The following is a 27,463-nucleotide window of genomic DNA, read 5'->3' as shown; positions in this document are numbered from 1 at the left end:
GTTATTATGAGCATTAATTTATTCTCCCCATCTACTAATAAGTACAAGATAAAAATCATAGAATAAATCATTAGCTTAATAAGTTGTACAAATAAGAAAGGGATTAAAAATAAGGATGCAAATATTGCATAACAGCACTTCTCCTCTCACCACTTCATCTTTTTCCATGCTCATTCCTTCCATCAGTTCCTCATGGCTGTAATGGTGATTTACCTTTGTGGTAAAAAGCAGAGGAAACTAAACTAATCATTAAATGACTTTTCAATGAGCCAATACGTATAGAAACTATGCCTGACATTATCTAGAAATATTATTTGGAATTGAGAACACAGGAAATTGTGACTAACATAAAGTCCAAACAAGATCATTGTTATGGAAAGGAAAGCACTTACCTTGGTATCCTAAAGTGATGTAAAAGAAGATAAATATCCAATCGTCTCTGATGACTTGCATGATATCATGATGATTAGGCACCATTGTAGCTGCACAGCAAGAGGCATTATATCTCTTAAATCTCAGTGGGACAACCACGCCTAACGATGTTTCCTCCCTGAGCACATTTTGCAATCTGACAATTTAATCAATCTTACAACCTACATTTATACTCTGTCACAATTTGTCAGTTGGGTTTCAGGCAAAAGAAAAAAGAAAAAAAACACCAGTTATTAAAATAAAGATGATTTAAAATAAGGCATTGGTTAATTTTGAAAAAGTGAAAGGTAGAAAATTAATAATGTCGTAACACAAGATAAGTGAAAGGTGTACCTATGAAATGAAGGGCTGAGGGGTACAAAGGAAACAGTTGGAGTTTTTAGGGTCTAGTCAGCATTACTGACTACTGGTGATGTAGAGATTACACACTAGACTGCTAACCGCAAGATCAGCAGTTCAAAACCCAACAGCTCCATGGGAGAAAGACGAGGCTTTCTACCCCCATCAAGAGTTACAGACTTGGAAATTCACAGAGACAGTTCTACCCTGACCTATTGGGTTACTATGAGTCAGAACTAACTCTGCAGCCGTAAGTTTGATTTGGTTTATTGAAAGAAAGTCAGATAAATCAGTGATTACTAGCACCATACTCTTAATATATCAGTGTTCGAAGATATCTGTGTTGGTAGTATAACCAGACTTCTTAGAAATGAGGGTGATAAGAATTTTTCATGTACATATTATCAAGAAAGACAAGTCCATGGAGAAAGACAAAATGCTTAATGAAGAAGAGAGTCAGCAAAACACATCCTGAATGAGATGGATGGAAACAGACTCTCAGAAGGCATAAATATATTTTTAAAATTAAGAAAAAGTCAAGTATCTATGTCATGAATGCATAATTTTATCGAGATTAGTTGATTTTATAATTTACTGCTATAAAATGTACACAATCCATTATAAACTCCCACTTCCATGTAGTCAATTCTAATTTATAACGACCCTACAAGACAGGGTAGAACTTCCTTTGTGTGTTTCTGAGACTGTACTTCTTACTGGAATATAAAGCCCATTCTTTCTAACCTTGAGGATAGCAGCCCAATGGCTCTCCCCTTAATCAGCTTTGTCTAAAAATTTGGAAGATGGCTACTTGAACAACTGGCTAGAGGTGATCCATATTTGTATCCATTCTAAATAAAGGTGACCCAGAATTATATTATATTTGTCTTAATAATAAATGTATAAAGTTGAGATGGAAGGAGATGGTGTCTAGTTTAATTTACCTGTCAGGAGCTCCTGCTGCCAGATCAGAAATTTGGTAGTTGGTCTCAACAGGCACAGTTTTGTCTTGTTTTTCTTTTCTCTATCTTTTCTCTCGTCTTTCCCTCTCTTTCCTTTCATATACCACTGCTGACTTCTGGGCCACTACCTTCCACATAGGGCAACTCAACCCAAATAGCAGGGGGAACTCCAGTCTTCCCTCTGTGGGAGCACTTCACACCACACAAGGCAGCTATGACAGCCCTCTACAATGCTCTGCGCTGCTGAAGATACTTCACTCTACACTCTAAGGTGATCTTGCCAACTAGGGCAATTCTGCCCAGAACTGGTGGGACTCTTCACTAAATGCCCCACCAACCTGCCACCTTAGGGCAGGGTTAAAATACCTCCAGCCCCATATTCAGGCTATCAGCAATCAGCTATCTCTCTTCTTTTTTCTCTCTCAATCTTAGTGAGCACAGTTGTGTTTTCTTCCCATTCTTTCTTCTCTCTCTTTTTTTCTCTTCTTTCTTCCTTCTTTTCTGTTTCCTACCTTTTCCTCTCTTTCCTTACACATGCCACACATGCTGGTTTTCATCCCCCTACACTCTGCCCAGGGCAACTCCGCCTACCCAGTGGGGAGAGCTCCAGGCTGCCCTCTGACAGTGCTGCACACAGCAAGGAATGGAGCTCACCTCTCTCTTTATTTTCTTCTCTATTTTTTCTTTCTTTTCTTCTTCTTTTACCTTTTCTTCTCCACCCCTCTTTTTCTACCTCTTCTCTCTATCCTTCCACAGTCTCGCAGATTCAGTTTTCCCTTTTTGCAGTTTGCTTTATTTGAGTGTTTTTATATTTGTTTTGTCTTTGCAATTTGTGTGTGTGATTGGTTTTTTATTTTTGTTCTTGTCTTTATTTCACCTTTCTCTTTTTATTCTCTTCTTCCTCTCTTTCCTTTCACAATCCACTACCAGCCTCAAGGCATCTCCCCTCCATCTAGGGTAACTCTGACAGACCAGAAGAGGGAGCTCCCACCTGCATTTGTTGGCTTTACACAGCTGGGGAAATCATGCCTGTCCTCAACCATACCCCAAGCAGCTTGGGGATCATCCCTTCAAATGGTTGGGGGAACTCTATCATATATCCAAAGGCCCTACAAGTGATGGAGAACACCTGCCCACCATTGGTGGAGCTCCATGCTGCTTTGGGAACAGCCACCCAACCTCCACGGAAATTTCTCTGACTATGGAAATTCTGGTTGCAATCGATGGTGCTGGGCACCAAGGAGGATACACCCACACCCACACCACAGCACTGCATTTGCAGAGAGAAACATGACACTCCACTTGAGGTGCTCAAAGTACTGTGAGACAAACCACTACACCTTACTGAAAGATCATACAGTGAAACACCACCTTTGTGGGTCCACAACCACCTAACCAGCATCCCGTGAGAAGACTATCCAACTCATGTTCCAAATAATGAAATACTGGTTGGCTACAGTAATAGTGAAACCACAGGAAGATACAGCAATAACCTGACGTCCCAATGCAGCTCTCATACAAGTCGCCCAAGAGAGAGCCAAGTGCCCTTTGACTCTGGAAGCTGTTTCCGGATGCCTCTAAAACAACACGTAAACAGCAACCAGCCCCAACAGCCTCAACTAAAACTCAGGAGAAACAGAAGACAATGCTGGAAGAAGTCATGAACCTAACAATGTGGATAGAGGAAACAGATATTGGCCTGCCACAGAGGAATTTTCAGAAGGCTGGTTGGAGTCATACAGGACATGAGGGAAGCAATACAGAAAAAGGATGAACGGATAGAGGAGATAAAGGTAACACACCAAAAGGAAATACAAGACTTAAGGGGTGAAATATCAAAATCCAGTAGGAAATTGACAGAATTTGCCAACAGACTTGAGTAGGCAAAGAATCATGCCAGTGACCTAAAGGATAACAAAGCAGACCCCCACAAACAGAAACAGCAGTCAAAAAAGACAACCAAAGAAGCGGAAGGAAACCTGAGCCATGTCAGATGCTATGAAGAGGAATAATGTTAGAATAATTGGACTACCAGAACAAGACACAACAAAGAAGTCAAAGCGAAAATAGCAAGGGAACTCTGAGGGAAACACTTCCCCAGTTTAATAAATGAAAATCAGGCAACCATTCAGGAGGTTGAAAGAACACAGCCAGTCTGAATCCCAAGAAGAAGTCACCAAGACGCATAATAGTTAAATTATCCAACTATGAGGAAAAGAAAAAGATCGTACGAGCAGCTCTGGAAAAACAAATAGTCACTTATAAAGGTACCCAAATAAGAATATGTTCAGACCTATCAGGAGACACGATGAAGAACAGGAAATGGAGTAATGTACTCCAAAAATTGAAGGAAAATAACACACACACAAGAATACTATACCCGACCAAATTAGATGGAAAGGCAAGAGTCTTCCCAGACAAGAAAAAAGTCAAAAGAATATCTGAAATGTATGTACAAAAGATCCTTGTTGACCCAGTCAGTATGGGCAGAAGATCAACACTCACCGAGCGCAAATGAGAAACCATCACATAGAACAACTCCACCCAGAGGGCGACAAAGAGAAAACAGCCCCAAAGATAGTATTAGCTCAAGAGTGGAAAGAAGTCAAGAATGAATCTCTCTCTCTCTCTCTCTCTCTCTCTCTCTCTCTCTCTCTCTCTCTCTCTCTCTCTCTCTCTCACACACACACACACACACACACACACAAAACAAACTGATAAGATAGGTAGGTAGGGAAAAGAACGACACAAAAGGTACAAGATGATATCACAGAGTCCACAGATGGATGTAATCATACTGAATATCAATGGACTGAATTCGGGCATTAAAAGGCAGAGACTAACAGACTGGCTCAGAAAACATAACCCATCAATCTGCTGTCTACAGGAGACACATCCCAAGCTTACAGACAAAAACAGGTTGAGAAGTAGTGATTTGAGAAAATATACCAAGCAAATAGGAATGCAAAAAAAAGCAGGGATACCAATCTTAATCTTTGACAAAGTTGATCTCAAGGTATAAGCCATAACAAGAGACAACGAGGGGCACTATATAATGCTCAAGAGAAGAGTAGACCAAGAACCAGTGAACATAATAAATATTTGTGTGCCCAATGAGACCCATGGAATTCATAAATCAAACATTCCAAAAGATGAAAAAAGAAATCACAGGCTCCACAATTATAGTAGGTGACTTTAATAGACTAATCTCTGAAAAAGACAGATCACAGGGAAAGAAACTCAACAAGGAAGCTACAGATCTAAACAGCACAATTGAAGATCTAAACAGCACAATTGAACAACTACACCTGCTAGATATTTTGAGAGCTTTCTACACAAATGAAAAAAATTCACATTATTTTCAAGTTCACAAGGCACATACTCAAAAATAGACCATATGCTGGCAAACAATTCAAGCACAAAGGACTATATAGATATCTCCCTCTGATAATTGTGCCATAAGGCTGGAAATCAACAGAAGAACAAAGAAGAAAACAACTGGTAACAATTGGAGGATGGACAATTCTCTATTACAAAAGGAGTGGGTATTTATCCAGACGAGATAAAATAAGGAAGTTTCTACATACCAATGAGAATGAAAATACGATGTACTGAAACCTTTGGGTCGTAGCAAAGGCAATTATTAGAGGAAGGCTGATAGCAATACATGCACACATGAACAAGGAAGAGCGACTTGTGGTTGACATGCTGGCACCAAACTTAGACCAATTAGAACGGAGTCACCAGAAAATCCTACTGATAGCAAAAGGAAAGAAATAATAAAAATCAGAGCTGCGATAAAGGAGAGGGAAAACAAGAAAACAACAGAAAAAATAATCTAGCTAAAGTTGATTCTTTGAAAGGATTGATTAACAGAATTGACAGAACGCTGGCAAATCTAACCAACGAAAGGAATGAACAAATGTCAATTGCAAGGATGAGGGATGAAACAGGGGACATTACAACGGACACTAATGAAATCAAAAGAATAATTACACAGCACTATGAAGGCCTGTATTCTAATAAATCCAGCAACTTGGAAATCATGGACAAATACTTGAAAAACAATCCCTCCCTAGACTACCCCAGATGAATGTGAAGAACCTCAACAGCCCCATAGCAATGGAAGAAATAGACAAGCTTATCATGGGATTACCAACAAAAATTCCCCAAGCCAGATGGCTTCACTGGAGAATTTTACCAAGCATTGGGGCGGGGGGGGGGGGGCGCAACAACAATCTTAGACAAAATCTTCTAGAACATAGAAAAATTCCAAATTCTATAAAGCTAGTATAACACTGATACCTAAAGCAGGCAAGGATCCCACAAGAAGTGAGAATTACAGGCCAATATCCCAAATGAATGGCCCGTGAGTCAGTGTACAGTCTCACATCTGGCCACTTTTCCTTGCGGACAAACTGAACGGCCAGGTGCACTGCTCGAAGTTCTGCCCATTGGGAGGATTTACCTTCACCACTGTCCTTTAGGGAGATCCCAGAAAGGGGCTGTAGTGCTGCTGCTGTCCACTTAGAAGTGGCATTGCTTGGCACACCAAGCATGGTTTTTCTATTCTTAAGTTAAATTATCATAAGGAACTCCTCAGTAGGCCATAGGTGCGGACTGGGAGAAAGAAGGTCATGTGACAGGAGTGGAGACTGTGGACATTTGGGCCACTTCTTCATGCAGCTTACTTGTACCTTCAGGTCCTGCATCCCAGCCCGATGTCATATACACTTGAGGTGGAGGGGCCCTGGGATACACTCTAGAATATCAGATTTAGTAGATCTCAGGTGGATGGTAAAGATTTGTACTTCTAACAGGTTCCCAGGAAACACTACTGCTGCTGGTCCAGGCACCAGATATTCAGAACCACTTTTCTTGTCTGTTTCCCTAGGTCTTGACCTTAAATAAAGTGGGTTTTTTTTTTAAATTGTGGTTGTTTCTCATTTCAACATTACTCCTTTGCAATGTGTACATAGCCCACACTAGTCTATATTGGAATTCATATAGTATCATGGAAACCCCTAGGTGTCATGACTCTTTCTCCTACGATGATTTTCCTTAGAAAGTTCAAGATGATTCACCAAGAAGAGAAGACACAACTTACATATTTAGAGACCCCAGATAGTTTGCTTTAGGGACTCCGGGAGTTTATTTTAAATCCCTAGGGCCTCAGAAGTGGAACTTTGAGAGCATCTTATTAAATAAATTGTGCTAAACAATTGAATTCCTGGGGGGTAAAGAGAACAATAAAAAGAAAACTATTCTGTCCCTTGAAGTTAGTTGTAAAGAAGGAGAATTTTATTTATCTAATGATTCCTTTTTTATCTAGTATGTTCTAAGAGCTACAATCTACTATATTTCATCTGAGGATTAGAGTAGTTGCCTCATCTAAAAAAAAAAAAAGTCTCCCATGACCACTGATGCTTCTTAAACTACTGCTGAAACTCTTGTCATTTGTTAGCAAAATTTAATTTGAAAGTTAGAAGTTTTTCCTAAGGATTTCTTATTTTTACAAAAACTAATAATAACCTTGACCTTCAAAATCCCAATGTGGAAATAAAATGTACATTTTAGTCAAGCACTTTCCATAACTACAACTATATATAATCGTTTCATAAGGTTCTTTGTCTCCCAATGAAATGGGTGCTCTTTAGAGGTATGAACTATCTTTTCTTCCCAACTTTGTCCCCAGCATTTAAAATATAATGGGTTCTCAATAAATACTACTTCTATAATATCTATAAAATCTATAGAAAAATTCAACACCTCAACAAGGAAAAGCTGAATAACCCAAATAAAAAGTGGGCAGAAGACATGGACAGACACATGGACAGACAGCTCACCAGAGGAGACATTCAGGCAGCCAACACACAGATAAATAAATGCTCATAATCTCTAGCCATCTGATAAATGCAAATTGAAACAATGAGATGCCATCTCATCTCAGAGTTTGCAGACAAGTGTTTAAAAAAAAAGCAGAAAACAAGAAATCCTGGAGAGGATGTGGCCAGATAGGCACCCTCATCCAATGCTTGTGGGACTGAAAAACAGCACAACCATTACAAAAGCTGTATGGTACTTCAACAAAAGAAATACCACATAAATCAGTAATCATGCTACTTGATAAATACCTTACAAAATAAGAAATATAGTACAAACAGATATATGTCCACCCATGTTCCTCTCAGCACTATTTACTATAACAGGAAGATGGAAATAACCTATGTGTTTCACAGGTGGGTGAATGGAAAAATCAACTTTGGTGCTTACACACAATTGAAGACTACATATCATTAAAGAACAATGATGAATCTCTGAGTCCTCTCACAGCACCAATAGATTTGGAAAAGAGTTAGTCAATCACAAAAAAACAAATGTTGCATGAGACCTCTGCTATAAAGAAATATTTTTATGCTAAAAGGAACAGACCTTGATGATTACTGGATGTGGGAGAGGAAGGGAAGTGTGTTTGTCTGTGTACTTTAGAGAAACAAATCCACAGAAACTCGTGTGTAAGTGAGAGCTTTATTTAAAGGTTAAGTGTGCATCAAGAAAACATCCCAGCACAGTGCTGCCCAAGCCCACGGGTCCAACATTAACCCATTAACCAATTATGTCCAACACCAATCCACAAAGTCCTCCTCCATCTCACAAAACAGACACAATGACGCCGACTGCAGGAGGAAAGCCGAATCAGTGAGTGTGTAAGCATCTCAGCACTGGCAGGGGTCTCCACACGGCTGCTCCAGCACCTGGGGCTGCCTCGGGGTAGGCCCATGCTGCTTCTCCTTAGGGATGTCTTGCAGGAAGTCAGCCTTGCCAGCTGAAGCAGAGAACTGCTAATGCAGCTGCATCCTGGTGCGACCATCACAAAGCAAGAAATGTGAAAACTAGAAAGGTGAGACTCATGGAGCCATTTATCTCTCCTTCCTTCAATTAACCCCACATGTGTTTATCAGCCAAGTTGGCACAATGAACTAGCTAACCCAGGAGGGAATGGGGAAGTAATAAGGAGAAGATACTGTCCTACAAAAGGGAAGTTGTTAGACGCCATAGATTTCATTCTGACTCATAGTGACTCTGTACCATAGAACTAAATGCTGCCCAGTCCTCTACCATGTGTACAATTGTTCTTGTTTGAGGCCATTGTTGTAAAAACTGTGCCAAGCCATCTTGTTAAGGGTCTTTCTCTCTCTCTCTCTCTCTCTCTCTCTCTCTCTCTCTCTCTCTCTCTCTTTCTTTCTTTCTTTCTTTATTTCTTTCCCCCCTGGCCTTGTACTTGACCAAGCAAGATATTCTTTTCCAAGGAATGCTCTCCTGATAGCATGTGAAACATACTTGAGACACGTATCATCATCCTTTCCACTAAGGAGCATTCTGGTTGTACTTCTTCCAAGACAGATTTGGTTGGGTTGTTTTTTTTGTTTTTTGGCAGTCCGTGGTATTTTCAATATTCTCCTTACCATAATTCAACTGCACCATTTCTTCTTTATCCAGTGTCCTAATTTAACATGCATGTAGGCAACTAAAAATACTGTGGCGTGGGTTAGGCACATCTTAGTCCTCAAAGTAACATGCATGCTTTCAATAGCTTAAAAGAAACTTTGTACAGCAGATTACTCAATACAGTGTGTCATTTTATCTCTTGACTATGGCTTCTATGAGCATTGATTGTAGGTTCAAGAAAGAAAAAATTCTTGGCAACTTCAATCTTTTCTCCATTTATTATGATGTTACTTATTGGTACAGTTGTAAAGATTTTAGTTTTCTTTACATTGAGTTGTAATCAATACTGAAGGCTGTAATCCTTGATTATCATCAGCAAATGCTTCAAGTCGTCCTCACTTTCAGCAAGCAAGTTTGTGTCATCAGTATATCACAAGTTGTCATTAAGGCTTTCTCCAATCCTTATGTTACATACTTCTTCATAGTGATGTTTTGAACTCTCCAATTATTCTCATGTACTATTTCGCATTTCAGTTCTCTCAATGTTTGCTTCATGTATTTTTGGTTCTTTAGTTAGGATCATATGCATTTATGATCGATATATAGTTGGACCTTTTATGATCCTTCAATAATGATTACACCTAGACAAAAGATACTTTAGGAAATAGAGGACTTAAACAACCATACCAAGCAACTAGATCTAAAGGATATTTATGGAAGATTCTATTCTAATATTTTCTTTTTAGCAAAAATTAAGAAGAAAGTAAATGTTATAGGATCGCTATTTACTAGTTTAAATGCTCAGCAGCCAAGTGGAATACCAAGCATAGAAACATGAACAAATAAAAAAAAAAAGATTTTACAAAATGGAACAAAGTAGCGTAAGAGAAACTCTCATGATTCAACAACTGAGCCCATATGACATAATTAACAAATAGGCATAAAATATGAATATAAATGTATTTAAAGATAGAATATAAAGAGTAAGAAATGTATAAAAGATATTCTGCATTATAGGTCAGTAAGGAAATTCTAATCAAACTCTATCGAGGTATCACCTCACATGCATGAGGATGTCTTTAATAATTATTATTATTATTATGATAATTAGAAAATAATGATAAACACTTTTGATGAGAATTTTATTATATTTTTAGTGGAAATGTAAACTCAGTTGGTATCTTCAAATAGGACATATTTGCCTCCATAATCCAAGGACACCAAGTCAAATGTCCAATTATTGTTTTAGGTAAACACTTCACAGGTGTCTTCAGTCTAAGAATTACAGTTTCTAGGCATCATTTTTTGGTTGATGTTAAGCTTTCCTTTAGGCTATTTTAGAATCAAACTAAATATAGATAAACCTCTCCTTTACTTGCCCACAAAGAAAGAAAATTGTCTGGATAATCCCCTTTGTTTTCCTTCTTTGTACCCAAGGGAGCTGAACTGTTTAGTGTGAAAGGACAATAGAACAATTTATTTAATGAAGAGCTCAGAGATTCAACCCCAGAGGGAAACTTGAAATATGTCCTCGTTGCCCTTCTCCCTGTAAGATTTGATCCACAACGCACTGAAAACCGACCTGGGTTTCTCAGTAGCAGTTTATGGGGAAGCGGAACAGCTTCAGCGATTCCATCAGGAAAGGTTAGTGGGTGCTATTGTGGGCCGGGGCAGTAAGAAGTTAAACAGAGAGGAAAAAGGCCCACATGCCTCATTTTCCTGGTAAGCAGGCTGAGACGTCTATAGTTGGCTGGGAAGGTGAACTGTCCATCATTTGAAGGGACTCTAGAGTCAAGCTCTCATTCTGTTGTTTCTTTGTCTTTCTGGCACCTAAAACCATCTCCTAAAAAGGTCAGACATGACCATTTATTGAATGTGTTATTTTCTAGAAGACTGATAATGCCATTTTGCTTCATTTTATCTCATCTCTCCTATTAAGCGTCACTTCTCCATTATCTTTTATAAACTGTAGATTTCTGTTAGATTACCTATATTCAATGATTAATTCATTGCCTAATCAATGAACGCGATGTATCACTTATGTTGTTCCTACCAATACAGGGCTTCTCTATGCGTTTCCTAACCTTGCTCCAAATGAAGCATTTATTACATTCTCCAGTTAGTGCAATGGATACTTTTAGTCTGAGGTCACAGCTCAGAAGACAATATGTTAGTTCTTATCATAATACCGCTACTAAAATAAAACAGTTCATGGACTTTTTTTCATGTGTCACTTAATATAAAGATTTGACCCTGAGGAAAGCAGAGTCTAATAATGAAAATATTGCCTGGTATTCTTCTTCTAGCTGGATGTCTCATGCATGCTGAGGTAAGCTGCATGCCACCTTTCTTTAGACAGACAAACTGAACAGCAATGGGTAGGTAAATGGGATTCTACTCACAACCATACATAAGTTAGGCAATGCATGCTTCCTCAGATATTTTTGTATGTGTTGTAAATACAAGAATATCCATATATATAGTAGGATATACTTGTAAATACAAATATATATATATACATATATATCAAGGGGAAAATGATGAATACTTCTTATTCATAACCAAATACCTTGAGGTAATAAGGCCCTGGGTTTGGAGGCTTGGGATGGAAGTCTAGGGAGCGGATAACCAAATTATCATAACGCAGTTACAAAGACAATGTTATATATCCTATTCTGGTGAGCTGTGATTGGATTCCTAAAAACTAGAGAGCAGCCATCTAAGGTGCAACTATTGATCTCTCTCCATCCAAAGTACTGCAGAAGGAAGAAAATCAAAGATGCATGGGAAAATACAAAATTAATGGATCATAAAAATTTTAATCTCCTTGACCATGACACCAGAATAGCTAGATGGTGACCAGCTACCACTACCGACTGCTCTGAAGGGGATCACAATAGAAAATCCTGAGCAGAGTGGGAGAAAGATGTGGAAAACATTCTAAATGATATTGATCAGATAGAGAAAGGTGGAACTCCAAAGACTGTGGGCCTTAAAAGACTGTCATCCTTCAAGCCATGAATTGAACTCACCTCTGTAGCTCAACTTTTAGGCAAGCAAGAGGCACCCCTATAAAGTGAACAAGGACCCCTGGTGTAGTGGTTACACATTGGGCTGCGGTCAGCCAGGTCACAGTCGGAAACCACCAACCGCCAGAGGGAGAAGGAGGGGCTTTCTCCTCCCCAAAAGCCAGTCTCAGCAGCCCAGAGGAGATGCTCTACCCTGTGGTATAGGGTCACTATGAGTCAGTATTGACTGGATGGCAGTGAGTGATGAGGTAAGCAAGGGCTTTCCAAGGGTATGCACCCCTCAGAAATTGGCCATCTGAGATGAAAAGGGCAGTATTTGCTGAAGGATGAAGCTCAGAAGGCAGGGAGCGATAAGATGGAAGGATCTAGGGAAACAGGAGACGCAGGGAGGAAGTGGGAAGAGTACTGTTTCACCGAAGGGATTACATTCAGGTCATAAATCAAAATGTGTATGAATCATTGAGGAGAAGACCAGTTTTCTTGGCACTCTTTTACTCAAATTCCAATGAAAAGTTAATAAAAATTTAAAAAGTAAATAAAATTTATTTTATTCTAAATATGTCTTTCCTATCCAGCTGGCGTGTGAGTAGCAATTAAACATTTACAATGTCTTGTGAAAATCGTATAATTATTTCTGAGGCCTTCGTCCCATTTGCTTTCTCAACTTAAATGTTCAGGAGACTGACTAAAGTGAGATTAGATCGCTTTGGCTTACACATTTAACACACATCTTTTTTCATGTCTTCATGGCCAGTGGTTCTAAAGCATCCATTATCTACTAGGATAAGAAAATAGTGTATATACAAAATCACAATCTCTAACTCACAAGTAAGCATCAGATTAGCTATAGGAGAGGCACATCAAGCAATAGTACTGGAGATTCTGTTTATGAGTGTCACAAGCGTTGTCCTCTCTCACACTCACCTCTTCTGCATTCGACTGAGATGTCAAATCGTTTCCATTCTTAAGCTCGGTGCCTCAAAGGGCCTTCAAATCTTCTGTTCTCTCAGTTGATAATATTATTTTCCTTACTTCCTCTGCCTGACAAGTCTTCATTCTGTTCTCTCTAAGCCTAAGTAATCCTACTTCAGAGAAGCTTTTTCTACTGCCCTCTGTGGATGAAATTATATGTCCTCCATAATATATGTTCTCTTTTTCATTATCATTTTTGTTCCTGGAGGATACTGCTCTTTGATTGAAAACATAACTCTCTTCCCACCTTACTTGACTCTGTTAAACAGAATGATTCTACTGTTTTTCACCTAATACTCCCACAGTATACTTATCTCCACTGGTAGCAATACAACCTCTCCTCACTCAGGAGCATGTGCACATGAAGAAGCACTCACACAGAACTTGTGTTTGTATTTAATGGTTGTGTGCTTTAATTTCCTTCTTTGGTCTGCATAGTTCAACTAGCTTTTTCTTTGCTTGGAAGAATCCAATGGGCAGGTGGTCTCTGAAAGGAGTCAAATATGTCCCCCTCTTCAGAAGAGCGCTGAATGGAGGTCAACCACCTATTGTATTTGTAGTGGCCCCAATTTCAACCTGGATGGCTTTAAGGAATATGGTCTCTTTAAGGAATATCAACATGTTTAAGGAAGTCTTGACAAACGACAACCATTCAAGACAAATTTATTATGATGGAGTCACAGTTATCAAGTAGTCACTGATATCACAGGCAGCATCCTATAAAAGTACATGCATCATCCCATTTAATCCTGTTATCAGTCTCATTATGGATTTGCTGCTTCCACTGGAGAGACAAAGTATCTTTAACAGAAATTAAGGAATTTTTCCAGGTAGTAAGTTGATAGAGCCAGAATTCTATTCTAAACAGTATGGTTTAAACATACATTTTGGAAACATAGCTTTATACTTAGTTACAATTATACATCTAAAATAATGCTCATAAATATAATAGATTAATAATAACAATAGCTTTGTTCAATTGAGATTATTTTGTATAAAAGGCATTTCTAAATCACACCAAAAAAGATTAATGGTAATGAACAGATATTTCAAAAGAAAAAAATATGAGTCACCAAGATTAACTGTCACATTTATGACATGGATTTTCAAACTAATGACCTTTAATTACTAACATGCAGCTAATTGCCAGAAGGAGAAGAAAATATTTCGGAGTTCACAGAACATGTATCTTATTAGCCTGGGAGGCCCATATCAGAGAAGAAATTGGTTTATGTACACAAATTCAAATAGAATTAGAACAAGGGAATAGATGCTAGGAAATATCTCTGCTAAATTAATGAGACTAAATATATACATTCAAAATGGAAAGGAGATACTGTAACCAAGGGAGTCACTAGAAGATTAAAATACAAAATGCAAGGTGTTTGTCACAGTGTGGCTAGCTGAGAAGTTCATGGCTATTTATTGAACATTGCTTTTACTTTCTACTTCAGCCTCCATATCAGCTACATGGAACCAGAAAACCAAACAAAAATTTCTGAATTCCTACTGCTGGGTCTCTCAGAGGATCCTGAACTTCAGCCCCTCTTACTTGGACTCTTCCTGACTACATACCTAGTAACGGTACTTGGGAACCTGCTCATCATTCTGGCCATTAGCACGGACCCCTACCTCCATACCCCAATGTATTTCTTTCTTTCGAATCTGTCCTTTGTTGACATCTGTTTCATTACTACCACAATCCCAAAGATGCTGGTGAACTCCCAAACTCAGAGCAAAGGAATCACCTATCGGGGGTGTCTCACGCAGGTATATTTCTTCACAGCTTTTGTTGGAGTGGACAACTTTATCTTGACTGTGATGGCATATGACAGATATGTGGCCATCTGTCACCCCCTGCACTACACAGTCACCATGAACCCCAAGCTCTGCGGTTTGCTGGTGCTGATGTCCTGGCTTATCATGTTGTGGGCGTCTTTGATTCATGTTCTACTCATCATGCGCCTGAAATTCTGTATCGGCACTCAAATTCCACATTTCTTCTGTGAACTGGCTCAGATGATCAAGGTGGCCTGCTCTGATGCCCTCTTTAGTAACATATTTTTGTATATAGCCACTGCCTTGCTGGGTGTGTTTCCCCTCAGTGGGATTCTCTTCTCTTACACTCAAATTGTTTCTTCCCTAATGAAAATGTCTTCGGTTGAAGGTAAGTACAAAGCATTTTCCACCTGTGGCTCTCACCTTTCTGTGGTCTCTCTGTTCTATGGGACAGGCCTTGGTGTGTACCTAATTTCTGCGGTGACTCATTCTTCTCAGAGGAACTCCATTGCCTCAGTCATGTACACTGTGGTCACACCCATGCTGAACCCCTTCATTTACAGCCTCAGGAACAAGGATATGAAGGGAGCCCTGGGGAGGCTATTAAGCAAAGCCAATTGTTGCTCAAGATGGCCTCTGGTTTCAGGGATAAATGGACCTTTTGGTCTTTAAAGTCAAAAGGCATGAATTTAAATATCTTTATTATTTTTTATAGACATATATAATTTCATTTATTCCCAAAGCACCTATGATGTTGTGTTCTATTTGTTGTTGTGCCATGTTTTCCTCAGTATTACATTTTTTCCCTATATGTTCTCCACAAAAGCTTTTTGGTCTGTTTTCTTGCTATTTTCTCTCAAAGGCCAGCATTAGTTTTAAAATATTTATCATATAAATGCTCACGTGGCTTTCCCAAAGACTAATCTCTTAAAAACTGCTACTCTTCACCCTAAATTTTTGTGTGCAGATTTTCCCCTGAAATAAATAAAGTTAAAGTAATAGTATAGTCATAACCAAGTAGTTTCCACATCTGGATTCTGCTTAGTATTTTACATACATAATTTCATTTACTCGTGACATTTCTTTGAATATAGTCTCATTCACGACATTTTTTCTGAGCAAGTCTGTTTAATAAGAGTGGATTCCAACCTGGTAACCTGTCATTGAGCTCACAAAACTAACATGGCCGACCCTACGTTTCATAAGAACAATGATGTGGTTTTCAGTTTGAATGGTGGATTTATAGATTTAATAGATGCTTCTTCTATCTGTGGTCTTACCGATTCATAGAATAATCAGAGATATTCATTCATTCTTTGTGGTCCTTTCTATCTTCTTTCCTTCCTCCATTTCTCCCTTATTTCTTCTTTTCCCCCTATATTTTATTCTCCTAAAACATATACTAATGAATACATGGAATAAGAGTTGTTTTCAGGTATGGCTTTATTTTCTGAGGCAATATTGGGTTGTCATCAGGAATGGGAGTTATATATTTGTGGAATGCATTAAAAATCTCACTGCCGAAAGGATCAGGTATCAACATCAAAGAACAAAAAAATCATATCATTGTAAATGTGGGTGAGTGCAGAGGGGAGACTCAAAGTCCAATGGTAGTCAAGCAGACACCCCTTACTGAAGGGTTGTGGGGAGGAGATGAACCAGGCAGGGTACAGGGTAGCAACGATGAAACATATAACTTTCCTCTAGTTCTTAAATACTTCCTCCCCCCACCCACTATGATGATTCTAATTCTACCTTACAAAACTGGCTAGACCAGAGGATGTACATAGGCACAGATAGTAACTGGAAACACAGGGAATTGAGGACAGATGACTCCTCCAGGATCAGTGATGAGAGTGGCAATGCCTGGAGGGTGGAGAGAATGTGGGGTAGAAAGGGGGAACTGATTATAAGAATGTACGTATAGCCTCCTCCCTGGGGGAGGGACAGCAGAGAAGAAGGCAGGGGGGGAGATGTTGGACAGTGTAATCCATGACAAAATAATAATAATTTATGAATAATGAAGGGTTCATGAGGTAGGGGGCAGTGGGGAGGGAGGGGGAAATAAGCAGCAGATATTAAGGGCTCAAGTAGAAGGCAAATGTTTTGAAAATGATGATGGCAACAAATGTATATATGTTCTTCACACAATGGATGTATGTTTGGATTGTGATAAGAATTGTACGAGCCCCCAATAAAATGATTTAATAAAAACAAACCTCACTTTTTGACAAGAATCTTTGTAGAGGTGAACCTTCCCACTGAAGGGTGGAGTACTAGATGTTGTGACAGTTAAGTTTTAAGTCAGCTTTGGTGGGCAAGTATTCTCCTACGATATGATCTAGCATAATGTGGCCGGCTCCATGATGAGCTCTTCTATGAAACAGCCAGGCAGTTGTGAGAAGAATAGTGTTGAATACCATTTCCCTAATCTGACCACAGTCTTGATATCATTGGATGAGGCCTCATTCCAGGTGTGCTCTACTCTTAGTAGAGATCCACAATATATGGACTCACTTCTAATACTGGATATAGATCCTGTATCTGGATCCCCCACCTCCTGTAATATCACCTATCAATCCCAGAGCTATCAGAGGACTGAAAACCTTGGATTCATTGGGACAATCTCAGATTCATTTAGTTCTACATTCATCATCTTGTGGTCTTCCTGCTTCATCTTCCTGCTTCCTGTTCATCAGCTCCTGCAGCTATAAGAGTCAAGAGAAGCCTCCTGCTTACACGTGACCCATGGACTTGAACTGAGCCGGACTTACCCACTTGTACAGCTGTGGGAGGCATTACTTGATCTGAATCTTTTCCAATATACATACATATTTAAAGAATCACTGCTTTTATTTCTCTAGAGAACCCGACATAACACAGATGTCACCATCTCCATTGCAGTCCAGTCTGTTTGATAGTGGACAATACCAGTTGGAAGCCACGTTGTCCAATTCATATTGGCAGGAGTGACTTGGAATTCGGTTCCTCCAGGGCCAGTCCTTCACTGAAAAGTGTAACACCCTAATTCTGAGATGTGGTTTTTACACATTGCCCCAAATTGTCCCCTATGATGAAAACTCTGCCCACTCCTTATGGTAACTAATTTAATGCAAGTGTTAGTGGAAATTCTCCTCTCTCCTCTGCATAATTCTTGTTCTCCTTCAAATAAATTGCTCACACCCAAGTCATTGGTTCAGTGCCTTCTTCTGATGAAACCAGAACTGAGGCAGCTGATAAGGACTGTGAAGGGTATTAGTAATCTCTTAAAAGGGACCAAGGGCATTGGGGCCAAAACAAAATTTAAATCTGAAGAAATAATTTACTGAAAAATCATAATTTTTAGTGAGAAAACAATTGCTTGATATGTCTTCAATTTATTTTGATGCAATTATTTTTAATTAAATGTACAGTTATGATCTACTATGTGAAACCTGAGAAGCCCTGTTGGCATAGTGGTTCCATGTTGGGCTAGTCAGTAGTTCAAAACCGTGAGCCCTATAGGATTGTTATGAATCTGAATTGACTCAAGGGGAGGGAGTTTATGTGTAGGTTGAAGAGTTCATGTCAACTAGTCAATCCTTGAGAGAAAGATGAAGCTGTCTAGTTGTATAAATATTTAAGGTCTTGGAAGTCCAAAGAGGCAGTTCTACTCTGTCCTACAAAATTAGATTGAATTAGAGTACAGTTAATGGAAATGCTTTTTATCATTTGTTTTGGATGTGCAAATTAAGGAGCCCTGCTGGCATTGGTTAAGTGTTTCACTGCTAAGCACAGGGTCAGAGGTTCAAACTCACGAGTGTCTCTGCAGGAGAAAGATGAGGCTATCTTTCTCAGAATTTCTCAGAATCCTACATAAGGATGTTGTGAATGGGAATCCCCTTGATGGTGATCAGTTTGGTCTTGGGTAGCAGAGTGGGTTATGTATGGGTTTGCTAACCGCAAGGTTAGCAGTTGGAACCCATCATCAGCACTTCAGGAGGAAGTACACAGTTACTAAAAGTCAGAATCAACTGGATGGTAGTAAGTTTTTAAAAGCATATCTATAAATACCTTCTGTGAAATCTGTATGTAGTCGTGGGTATACCCTACTCTCTTCCCACACTTTTCCAGCATGTTTTCCCAAGCATCTACTTGTAGATTCAACATTGTTGTAGGATTGTGTATATGACAGCATTACCTCTGTCATCTTTAACTCTTACCAATCTCCCAGTGTCTCTTTCTGCCTCCATAATTTCTTCCTAACCTCCCTCTTAGTGTATTTTGCATTCTCTTTTACATAAATAACTTTGGCTTAAACTCTAGACTCTAGCTTCCCCTCCCTACCTTCTCATGCCACCCTGATAACCATAATTAAATATTTATTTTTGTGTAAAAATCTTGAATTTTAGAGTAGCATTTTCATGAAATATTTGTTCTCTTATACTTCACTAATTTTACTCACCCAATGCCCTCCAGGTTCATCCATATTATAAAGTATTTTACAGGATTGATAATTATTATTTGGCACCCCACAGTATTCCATTTTGTGTATGTACCAAAGTTTATTTATGTATATTCCACTGATGGACATGTAGGTTGTTTCCAGATTTTAGCTATTGTGAACAGTGCTGTAATAAACGTGGGTATGCATATGTCTAATTACGTCATGGCTCTTATTTCCCTAGACTATATATTGAAACTGGGTTAACTAGTTATAATGTTCTGTTTCCCACTTTTTTGAAGATGCACCATGCCATTTTCCACAAGGGCTGCTCCATTGTACAGGCCTGCAGTCATTTATGAGTGTTTCGATCTCTCCTCACCCTTGCCAGCATTTTTTGTTTTCTGTTCCTTTGAACTTTGGTATTAATTCTGGAATGTGATGATATCTCATTGGTGTTTTTGCTTTTATCAATAGCTAGTAATCATGAGTATGTCTTTCACATATTTGTTGGCTGACTAAACATTGTCGTTGGTGAGGTACCAGTTTATGTTCTATACGTATTTTTAAATTGGGTTATTTGTCATTTTCTTGTGGGGGATACTGACATTTTCTATAAATTTTAGTAATTAGTCTGTTACCAGATATGCTACTGCCATATTTTTTCAGGTCATGGATTCCTTTTTATTTTTTTAAATGAAATGTACTGATGCAAATAAATTTCTGCTTTTTTTGTGGTGGGGGGTAAGAGTCACCAGTCTGTTTCATGTCATTTGTCTGTTTTAAATTTTATAATACTGCGTTTATGCCATGTATTAAGGTTTCTGAGTTTGTTCCTATTTTTAAATTCATGATATTTATAGTTCTAATTTTTATATTTAGGCCTTTAATTCATCTTGAGTTTGTTTTTATTCATGATGTAAAGATGTGAGATATATTTTTTTCTAGAAATTGCTATCCAGTTTTGCCAGGACCCTTTATTAAAGAGAGTATCGTGGGGAGGAGACGAGCCAGTCAGGGTGCAGTGTAGCAGCGACATAACATACAACTTTCCTCTAGTTCTTAAATGCTTCTTTCCCCCCACTATCATGATCCCAATTTTACCTTACAAATCCGTCTAGACTAGAGGATGTACACTAGTACAGATAGAAAATGGAAACAGAGGAAATGTAGGACAGATGAACCCTTCAGGACCAGTCATGAGAGTAGCAATACTGGGAGAGTGGAGGAAGAGAAGGTGAGGTAGAAAGGGGGAACCGATTACAAGAATCTACATATAACCTCCTCCCTGGGGAATGGACAACAGAAAAGTGGGTGAAACGAGACGTTGGACAGTGTAAGACATGACAAAGTAATAATAATTTATAAATTATCAAGGATTTGTGAGGGAGGGGCATGGGGAAGGAGAGAAAAAATGAGGAGCTGATGCTGAGAGCTCAAGTAGAAAGTAAATGTTTTAAGTATGATGATGGTTACAAATGCACAAATGTGCTTGACACGATGGATGTATGCATGGAATGTGATGAGTTGTATGAGCCCCCATAAAATTATCTAAAAAAAAAAGAGAGAGAGAATATCTCTTTCCCACTTACGTGAATATGGTATACTGAATACGTACTTTGTGAAAGATCAATTGAGCATAGGTGGATGGACATACTTTGGGTTCTCAGTTCTGTTACATTGGTGTATATGTCTAACATTGCACCCCCCAAATCCCTGACAACTTCAGCCTCCTATGGACACCATGGCTGTGAATTTGGTTTTGAGTTTGAGAAGTGACATCTTGTGCTTGAGCACAATTGTTGCAGCTACTGTGTCAATTTAACTCCTTGAGGGCCTTCCTCTTTCTCACTGCCCCTCCACTTGACCAAATATGATGCACGTCTCCGGGGACTGTTCTTTCCTGATAACATGTCCAAACTATATAAGCTGACTTTAACCACCTTTGCCTCTAAGGAGAAGTCTGGACATATTTCTTCCCAGACATCTCAGTTTGTCTTTTTAGCAGTGTGTGGCACCTTCAATTTTCTTCTCCAGCATCACAATTCTCATGCATCCATTCTTCTTCGGTCTTCTTCATTCAGTGTCCAACTTTCACCTGCAGATGAAGCAACTGAAAAAAACATGTCTTGGGTCAGGCACACCTTAATTCTCAAAGTAACACCCTTGCTTTTCAATACTCTAAAGAGCTCTAGTGCGATACATCTTTTTATTTCTTAACTGCTGCTTCCATGAGCACTGATTATGGATCCAAGCAAGAAAATTCCCTGGCAACTTCAACCTTTTCTCCATTTATGATGATGTTACTTATCGGCCCAGGGGTGACAATGTTGGTCTTCTTTACCCTGAGTCATAATGAATATTGGAGCCCACAATCCTTTACCTTCTTCAGCAAGTGCTTCCAGTCCTCCTTGCTTCCAGAAGGTAAGGTGGTGTCATTTGCACAGCTCAGTTTGTTAAGAAGCCCTGCTCCACTCCTAGCGTTACATTCTTCTTCATTTACACCAGCTTCTCTCATTCTTTGAGAGCATAGTGATTGAATAAGAATGGTGGAGAGGATATAACACTGTTGTACACTGTTCCTTAGTTCAAACCATAAATTATTCCCTTGTTTTGTTCACATAGTTGGCTCATGATCCATGTACAATTCCCAAATTAGCACAATGAGGTGTTCTAGAATTCCTATTCTTCTCCCAGTTACACATGTATGTTATGCTCCACATAGTCAAATGCTGTGGCATAGTCAATAAAACACCAGTAAAGATTTTCCCGGTATTTTCTGCTTTCGGTCAAGAATTATCTAACACCAGCAATGATATCCCTTATTTCACTCACTTTCTCAATCTGGGCTGACCCTCTGGCTGCTCCCTGTCAGTGTCCTGCTGCAACCATTGTTGGATAATCTTCAGAAAAATTTTACTTGCCTGTGGTATCAATGATATTGGTCTATACTTTATGTATTCTGTCAGGTCACCTTTCTAAAATGGGTACAAATATGGGTCTCTTCCAGCCCCTTGACCAGTTAGCTGTCTTCCAAATACCCTGACACAGACAAGTGGGTGATTCCAGTACTTGATTGGCTTGTTGAAACATTTCAAATGGTATTCCATGAATTCGTAGAAGCGTGTGCTTGGCTAATGCTGTCACTACATCTTGAACTTCATCCTTCCGCACTTTTGGGTCTTGCTCATATGCTAACTCCGGACATGGTGAAATGTTCAGTGCATCGTTTTTGTAGAGTGATTTGATATTTTTTCCATAGACTCCTTCAAAACTGCAACTGGAGGCTTGAATTTGTTCTTGAGTTCTTTAAGGTTCAGATGTGCTGAGCGTGTTCTTACTTTTGATTTTCCAGTTTCAGGTCTTTCCAATTCTACGGTATCCATAGTTCGTTTTAATCCACAGAGTCAAATGCCTTTTTTAAAAAACCATTTTATTAGGGACCCATACAACTCTTTTCACAATCCGTATATACATCATTTGTGTCCAGAACATTCGTACATATGTTGCCATCATCATTCTCAAAGCTCTTGCTTTCTACTTGAGCCCTTGGTATCAGCTCCTCATTTCCCCCCTCCTCCCTGAACCCTTGATACTTTATAAATAATTATTATTTTATCACATCTTACACCATCCAATGTCTCAAGTGTCTTTTTATAGTTAATAAAACACAAGAAGGTCTCTTTCTGATATTCTCTGCTTTAAGCCAAAGTCCATCTGACATTAATATTGATATTCCTTTAATCCACATCCTCTTCTGAATCTGTCAATATATTACTGAAATATTGTTGGATGATCTTCAGCAAAATTTTATTTACATGTGATATGAATGATATTGTTCTATAATTTGGATATTCTGTTAGATCAACATTCTTTGGAATGTGTACAAATATGGATATCTCCAATTCGTTGGCCAAGTAAATTTCTAAATTTCCTGGCAGAGATGAGGGAGTGTGTCAGTTCTTCAGTTTGTTGAAACATTTCAATTGCTATTCCATTACTTGCTGGAACTTTGTTTTTGGCTAATGCTTTCAGTTCAGCTTGGACTTCTTTTTTCAGGACTATTGCTTCTCAGTCATGTGCTACATCTCAATATGGTTGAATATTAATGAATTCTTTGGAATAGTGATTCTGTGTATTTTTTCCATCATATTTTGGTACTTCCTGCATCAAATAATATTTTCCCCACAGAATCTTTCAATATTGCCACTCAAGGCTCATGTACGTAGGTAGTGTATGGAAAGTTATAGTGTACCCTTATTTCTTATACCCCTTTTAATCCCATAGAAAAAACTGACAAGTGAAAGGTACATTTTGTTAAGATAATATGGATTTCAAACATACAAAAAAGATATGAGTAAATGCATGCAAATGCGAAGTGAGCCCTCTTTATTTGAGTAGCTATCAGAAGCAACTGGGAATGATTGTTGGATTTGTGCGTGGATTTGCTTGGGACCCGTCTAGTATCCGTTGAAGGACTGTTTGGGCGTTAGATAAGCGGAGGGGCTTCTGACTCCAGGCCAGAATCTGTATGGCTGCGTCTTCACAGGTTCTGCTATTTTCTCCAGGGAATGTTTGCTGAGAGCTTGGTGGTGTTATTGGTCAGACTATGCTAGAAAGCAGAGGGAAACACTCTAGAGCAGTGGTTCTCAATCTTCCTAATGCCGAGACCCTTTCATACAGGTCCTCATGTTGTGGTGACCCCCAACCATAACATTATTTTTGTTGCTACTTCAAACTGTCATTGCTACTGCTATGAATTGGGCCACCTCGGTGAAAAGGTGGTTCAACCCCCAAAGGGGTCATGACCCACAGGTTGAGAACCACTGCTCTAGAGTCTAGTTGTGCTTAGAACCTGTGTTAGTCTGATTACTTTAGAGTAACAAATCCACAAATACTCATGTATAAGAGAGAGTTTTATGTAAAGGTTAAGTGCACATCAAGACAACATCCCAACCCAGTGCTGCCGAAGCCCACAAGTCCAACACTAATCCATATGTCCGAAACTAATCCAAAAAGTTCTCCTCCATCTCCTAAAACACACACTATGATGCCTACTGCAGGAGGAAAGCCCAATCAGTGAGTGTGTATGCATCTCAACACTGGCTGCTCCAACACCCAAGGCTGTCTTGGGGTAGGTCCATGCAGCTTCTCCTTGGGGATGTCTTGCAGGAAGTGAGCCTTATCAGCTGAAGCAGGGAACTGGCTAAGGCAGCTGCACCCTAGTCCAACCATCACAAAGCAAAAGACTCGAGAACTAGAAAGGTGAGGCTCACCGAGCCATTTATCCCTCCGCCCTTCAATTAACCCCGCCTCTGTTTATTGGCCAGGTTGGCACAATAAACTAACTAACTCAGAACCCAATCTCCTTATGGCCAATAACGGTTGTGTAGCTTTTACCATTCTCCCAATGACTCTCACCTTTTGTATTTACATGTGCTAGACTCTGTTACTTGCTTCAACAAATAGAATTTAGAAAATTATTAGGGCATCACTTCCAACATTACGGTTTAAAAAGAATCTGGCTTTCTTCTTGCCAGCCTTTCTCTACTTTCTTGCCAGCTTATTCTGATGATAGCCAAATTCTATGTTGCCAGCTGCCTGGTAGAGAGCTCCTATAATCAGAAGCTGAGGGAGGCATTTGGCCAACAAGCTCAGAGGAAACATCCTGCCAGCTGATCTGAGTGACCTTGGAACTGAATACTCTTCCAGTCTATCCTTGAGTTGACTGCAGCCCTGGTCACTTTAAATGTAGCCTTCTCCAAGACTCCAGAAGTACTGAGGTGAAGAATAAAGTTCCCAAATAAGTATAACAAAATAAAAAGTTTTATAAGTTATCAACATACCTTAATGGCATAGAAAAATTAAAACTGTAGGGGGAGAATGCCAACACACAAACCCAAAATCATATGAAAAGCATACAAAATAGGCAAATAGAAAGTTCCCCTTCCTAACACAAATATTAATTTAGAAAATGCAAATAGGGTCAAATTCTTAGTACAGAAGACCTGTTTTCCTGGTTGTTCCTTGCTGTTGTATCTGATCCTATGTCACAGAGAAGAACTGCTTTATAGATTTTTCTCAGCTATAATTGCCTGAAAATGAATATACAGGTCATTCTTTTTCATAGTGACTGAGTAGTTTCCAATTGCCACATTTTTGTTTCGGAGTGAGCATTTGACTTTTTGCAATCAGGTCAGGGCTCTTTATAAAATTCTCTCTCTCTCTCTCTCTCTCTCTCTCTCTCTCTCTCTCTCTCTCTCTCTCTCCCTCTCTCTCTTTCTCTCTCTCTCTGTCTCATATGCACTCTCATTTTTACTGAGTTGATTTCAATGTATAGTAGCATTAAGGGCAGAGTAGAAATTGTTCTGTAGAATTTCCAATGATGCAAATCTTTATGGATTTCAACTATCATATTTTTCTCCTTGGAGTGGCTGCTGGGTTCCAACCATAGACCTTTAATTTAGCAGCCAAGTAGTTAACTACACCAGCAGGGCCTGAGTAAATCTTTAATTCTATTTAAACTACAAAATTCATCCCATGGATTTGAGGATATAAAATCACACTGCTTTTTTAAATTAAAAAGTTGAAGAAAATATAAGAATGCTTTATTTATATGTTATAAATTTGGAAGTGAGACATGAGGGGGAAAGATGAGCTTCCTCTTTAGATGCAGCAGACCATCCAGTTTCCAATGACCTTCACATTCTAATTCTCTTGTGTTATTAATATTAACAAGTCTCCAGAGAATAGAATAACATGAACTGATCTGCTAATTGTGAGCACTAGGCATTTTGCCTTCAAGGACATAAACTATAAATAACCCACCATGTGCTACAAGATTTCTAATCTAGTCCAAGGAGCTCCATACTTGAACCTGCATTTCATCCAGTCCTGAGGAAGGAGTCGTCCTATGCCTCCAGGCAGGAGAGCAGGGAAAGACTGACACCCCTTGGTCATATCTCAGCAGAGACCCAGCACATTCCAGTGAGTGTTGTGGGACAGCCCACTGAGAGAGTGGGAGCTTTCTTATCTCCTCACCAGGAGAACCAACATATGCGGCATGACCATACGGCAATCTCTGAAACAGCATGATTTGACTTAGAAGTCTCTTAAATTATTGATCCTGGCTCAGGTATAGGTGCAATATAATCATTCAGAGTTTCAATTAATTAGACATTGGTTCTCCTGTGGTATGTACTTCCTCACAAGAGTAGAAAGTGGGTCCCTTTCACTTGTCACTTAAGCACAAGCAAATGCTCTTGTAGATGTTGATGATGATGAGAACGATGCTGCTGCTGACATAATCATAACATCGTGAATACTTATTGAAGGCTGCCCAGGCACACAATCTGAGCCAGGATTTCTGTGTCACTTGTGTCCGTTACTTGCACAACCACAGTAAGCAAACAGCTAAAGGTGTACTTGTCTTTTCACAGAAGGAAATGGAGTAAAATCATTTTTGTGAATTCTATTAGGTCATGGACTAGAAAACATTGAAGCCACTTTGAATGTGGACCATCCCGACACAAGATACGTGAGCATATTCTCCTACATCCACCCAACATGCCATTTCTCTTCCCCAGTCTCCCCAGGCCGAGGCCCCTTGCTCGCTGTGCTCTGCTGTGTGGAGTATCTGCTAGACCCAGGGCACAGGTGTGCTTGCCTCCACTACCAGATGACAGTTAAGAACACAGGATGGGAGCACACTGGGAGCAGAAAATTGAAAATCAGCAGATTTCTCTCTTGTCTTTCTTCTGGCTTTTGTGTCAGCTGTTGTCTTGGAATTTCGCCCATTTAGGTCTCAAAGGAAGACCTAGGTTTAGGGTTTTATTCCTCGTCAGGATGTCAGGATCATTTAAAAGATGTAATTTGGTGAAGCTACCTAGAGCGACAACAACCACAACGATGACACCAAATATGGTTAAATATAGACCTCACTCTTCCTTCTTTCGCAGGATCAAAGTTTAGGCTGTGTCCCCCATACTGACTTTCTGTTTTCCAAAAATGTCCCATAGGACAAGAGATCAGATAAAATACAGCTTTGTCATGTCTCCATTAAGGGCTTCCTATGGTAC

General features: G+C 39.3%; 1 protein-coding gene across 1 annotated transcript; it reads left to right on the top strand.

The window, feature by feature from the left end:
- Nucleotides 1-14,614: 14,614 nt before the first annotated feature.
- On the top strand, nt 14,615-15,634 carry LOC142441393 (olfactory receptor 7D4-like). Its single transcript, XM_075543417.1, has one exon. It carries the CDS (start codon nt 14,654-14,656, stop codon nt 15,632-15,634), a length of 981 nt encoding a protein of 326 aa, XP_075399532.1. The 5' UTR covers nt 14,615-14,653.
- Nucleotides 15,635-27,463: the final 11,829 nt, after the last annotated feature.

The sequence above is a fragment of the Tenrec ecaudatus genome, chromosome 1 (genome assembly GCF_050624435.1).
Source record: "Tenrec ecaudatus isolate mTenEca1 chromosome 1, mTenEca1.hap1, whole genome shotgun sequence".
Taxonomy (NCBI): Eukaryota; Metazoa; Chordata; class Mammalia; order Afrosoricida; family Tenrecidae; genus Tenrec; species Tenrec ecaudatus.
Note: the sequence above shows the minus strand (reverse complement) of the source record. Positions and strands in the feature narration are given on the sequence as shown.

What these genes read in the sequence shown, in the direction of transcription:
- LOC142441393 (XM_075543417.1), top strand. Translation starts at nt 14,654, where the DNA reads ATGGAACCAGAAAACCAAACAAAAATTTCTGAATTCCTACTGCTGGGT.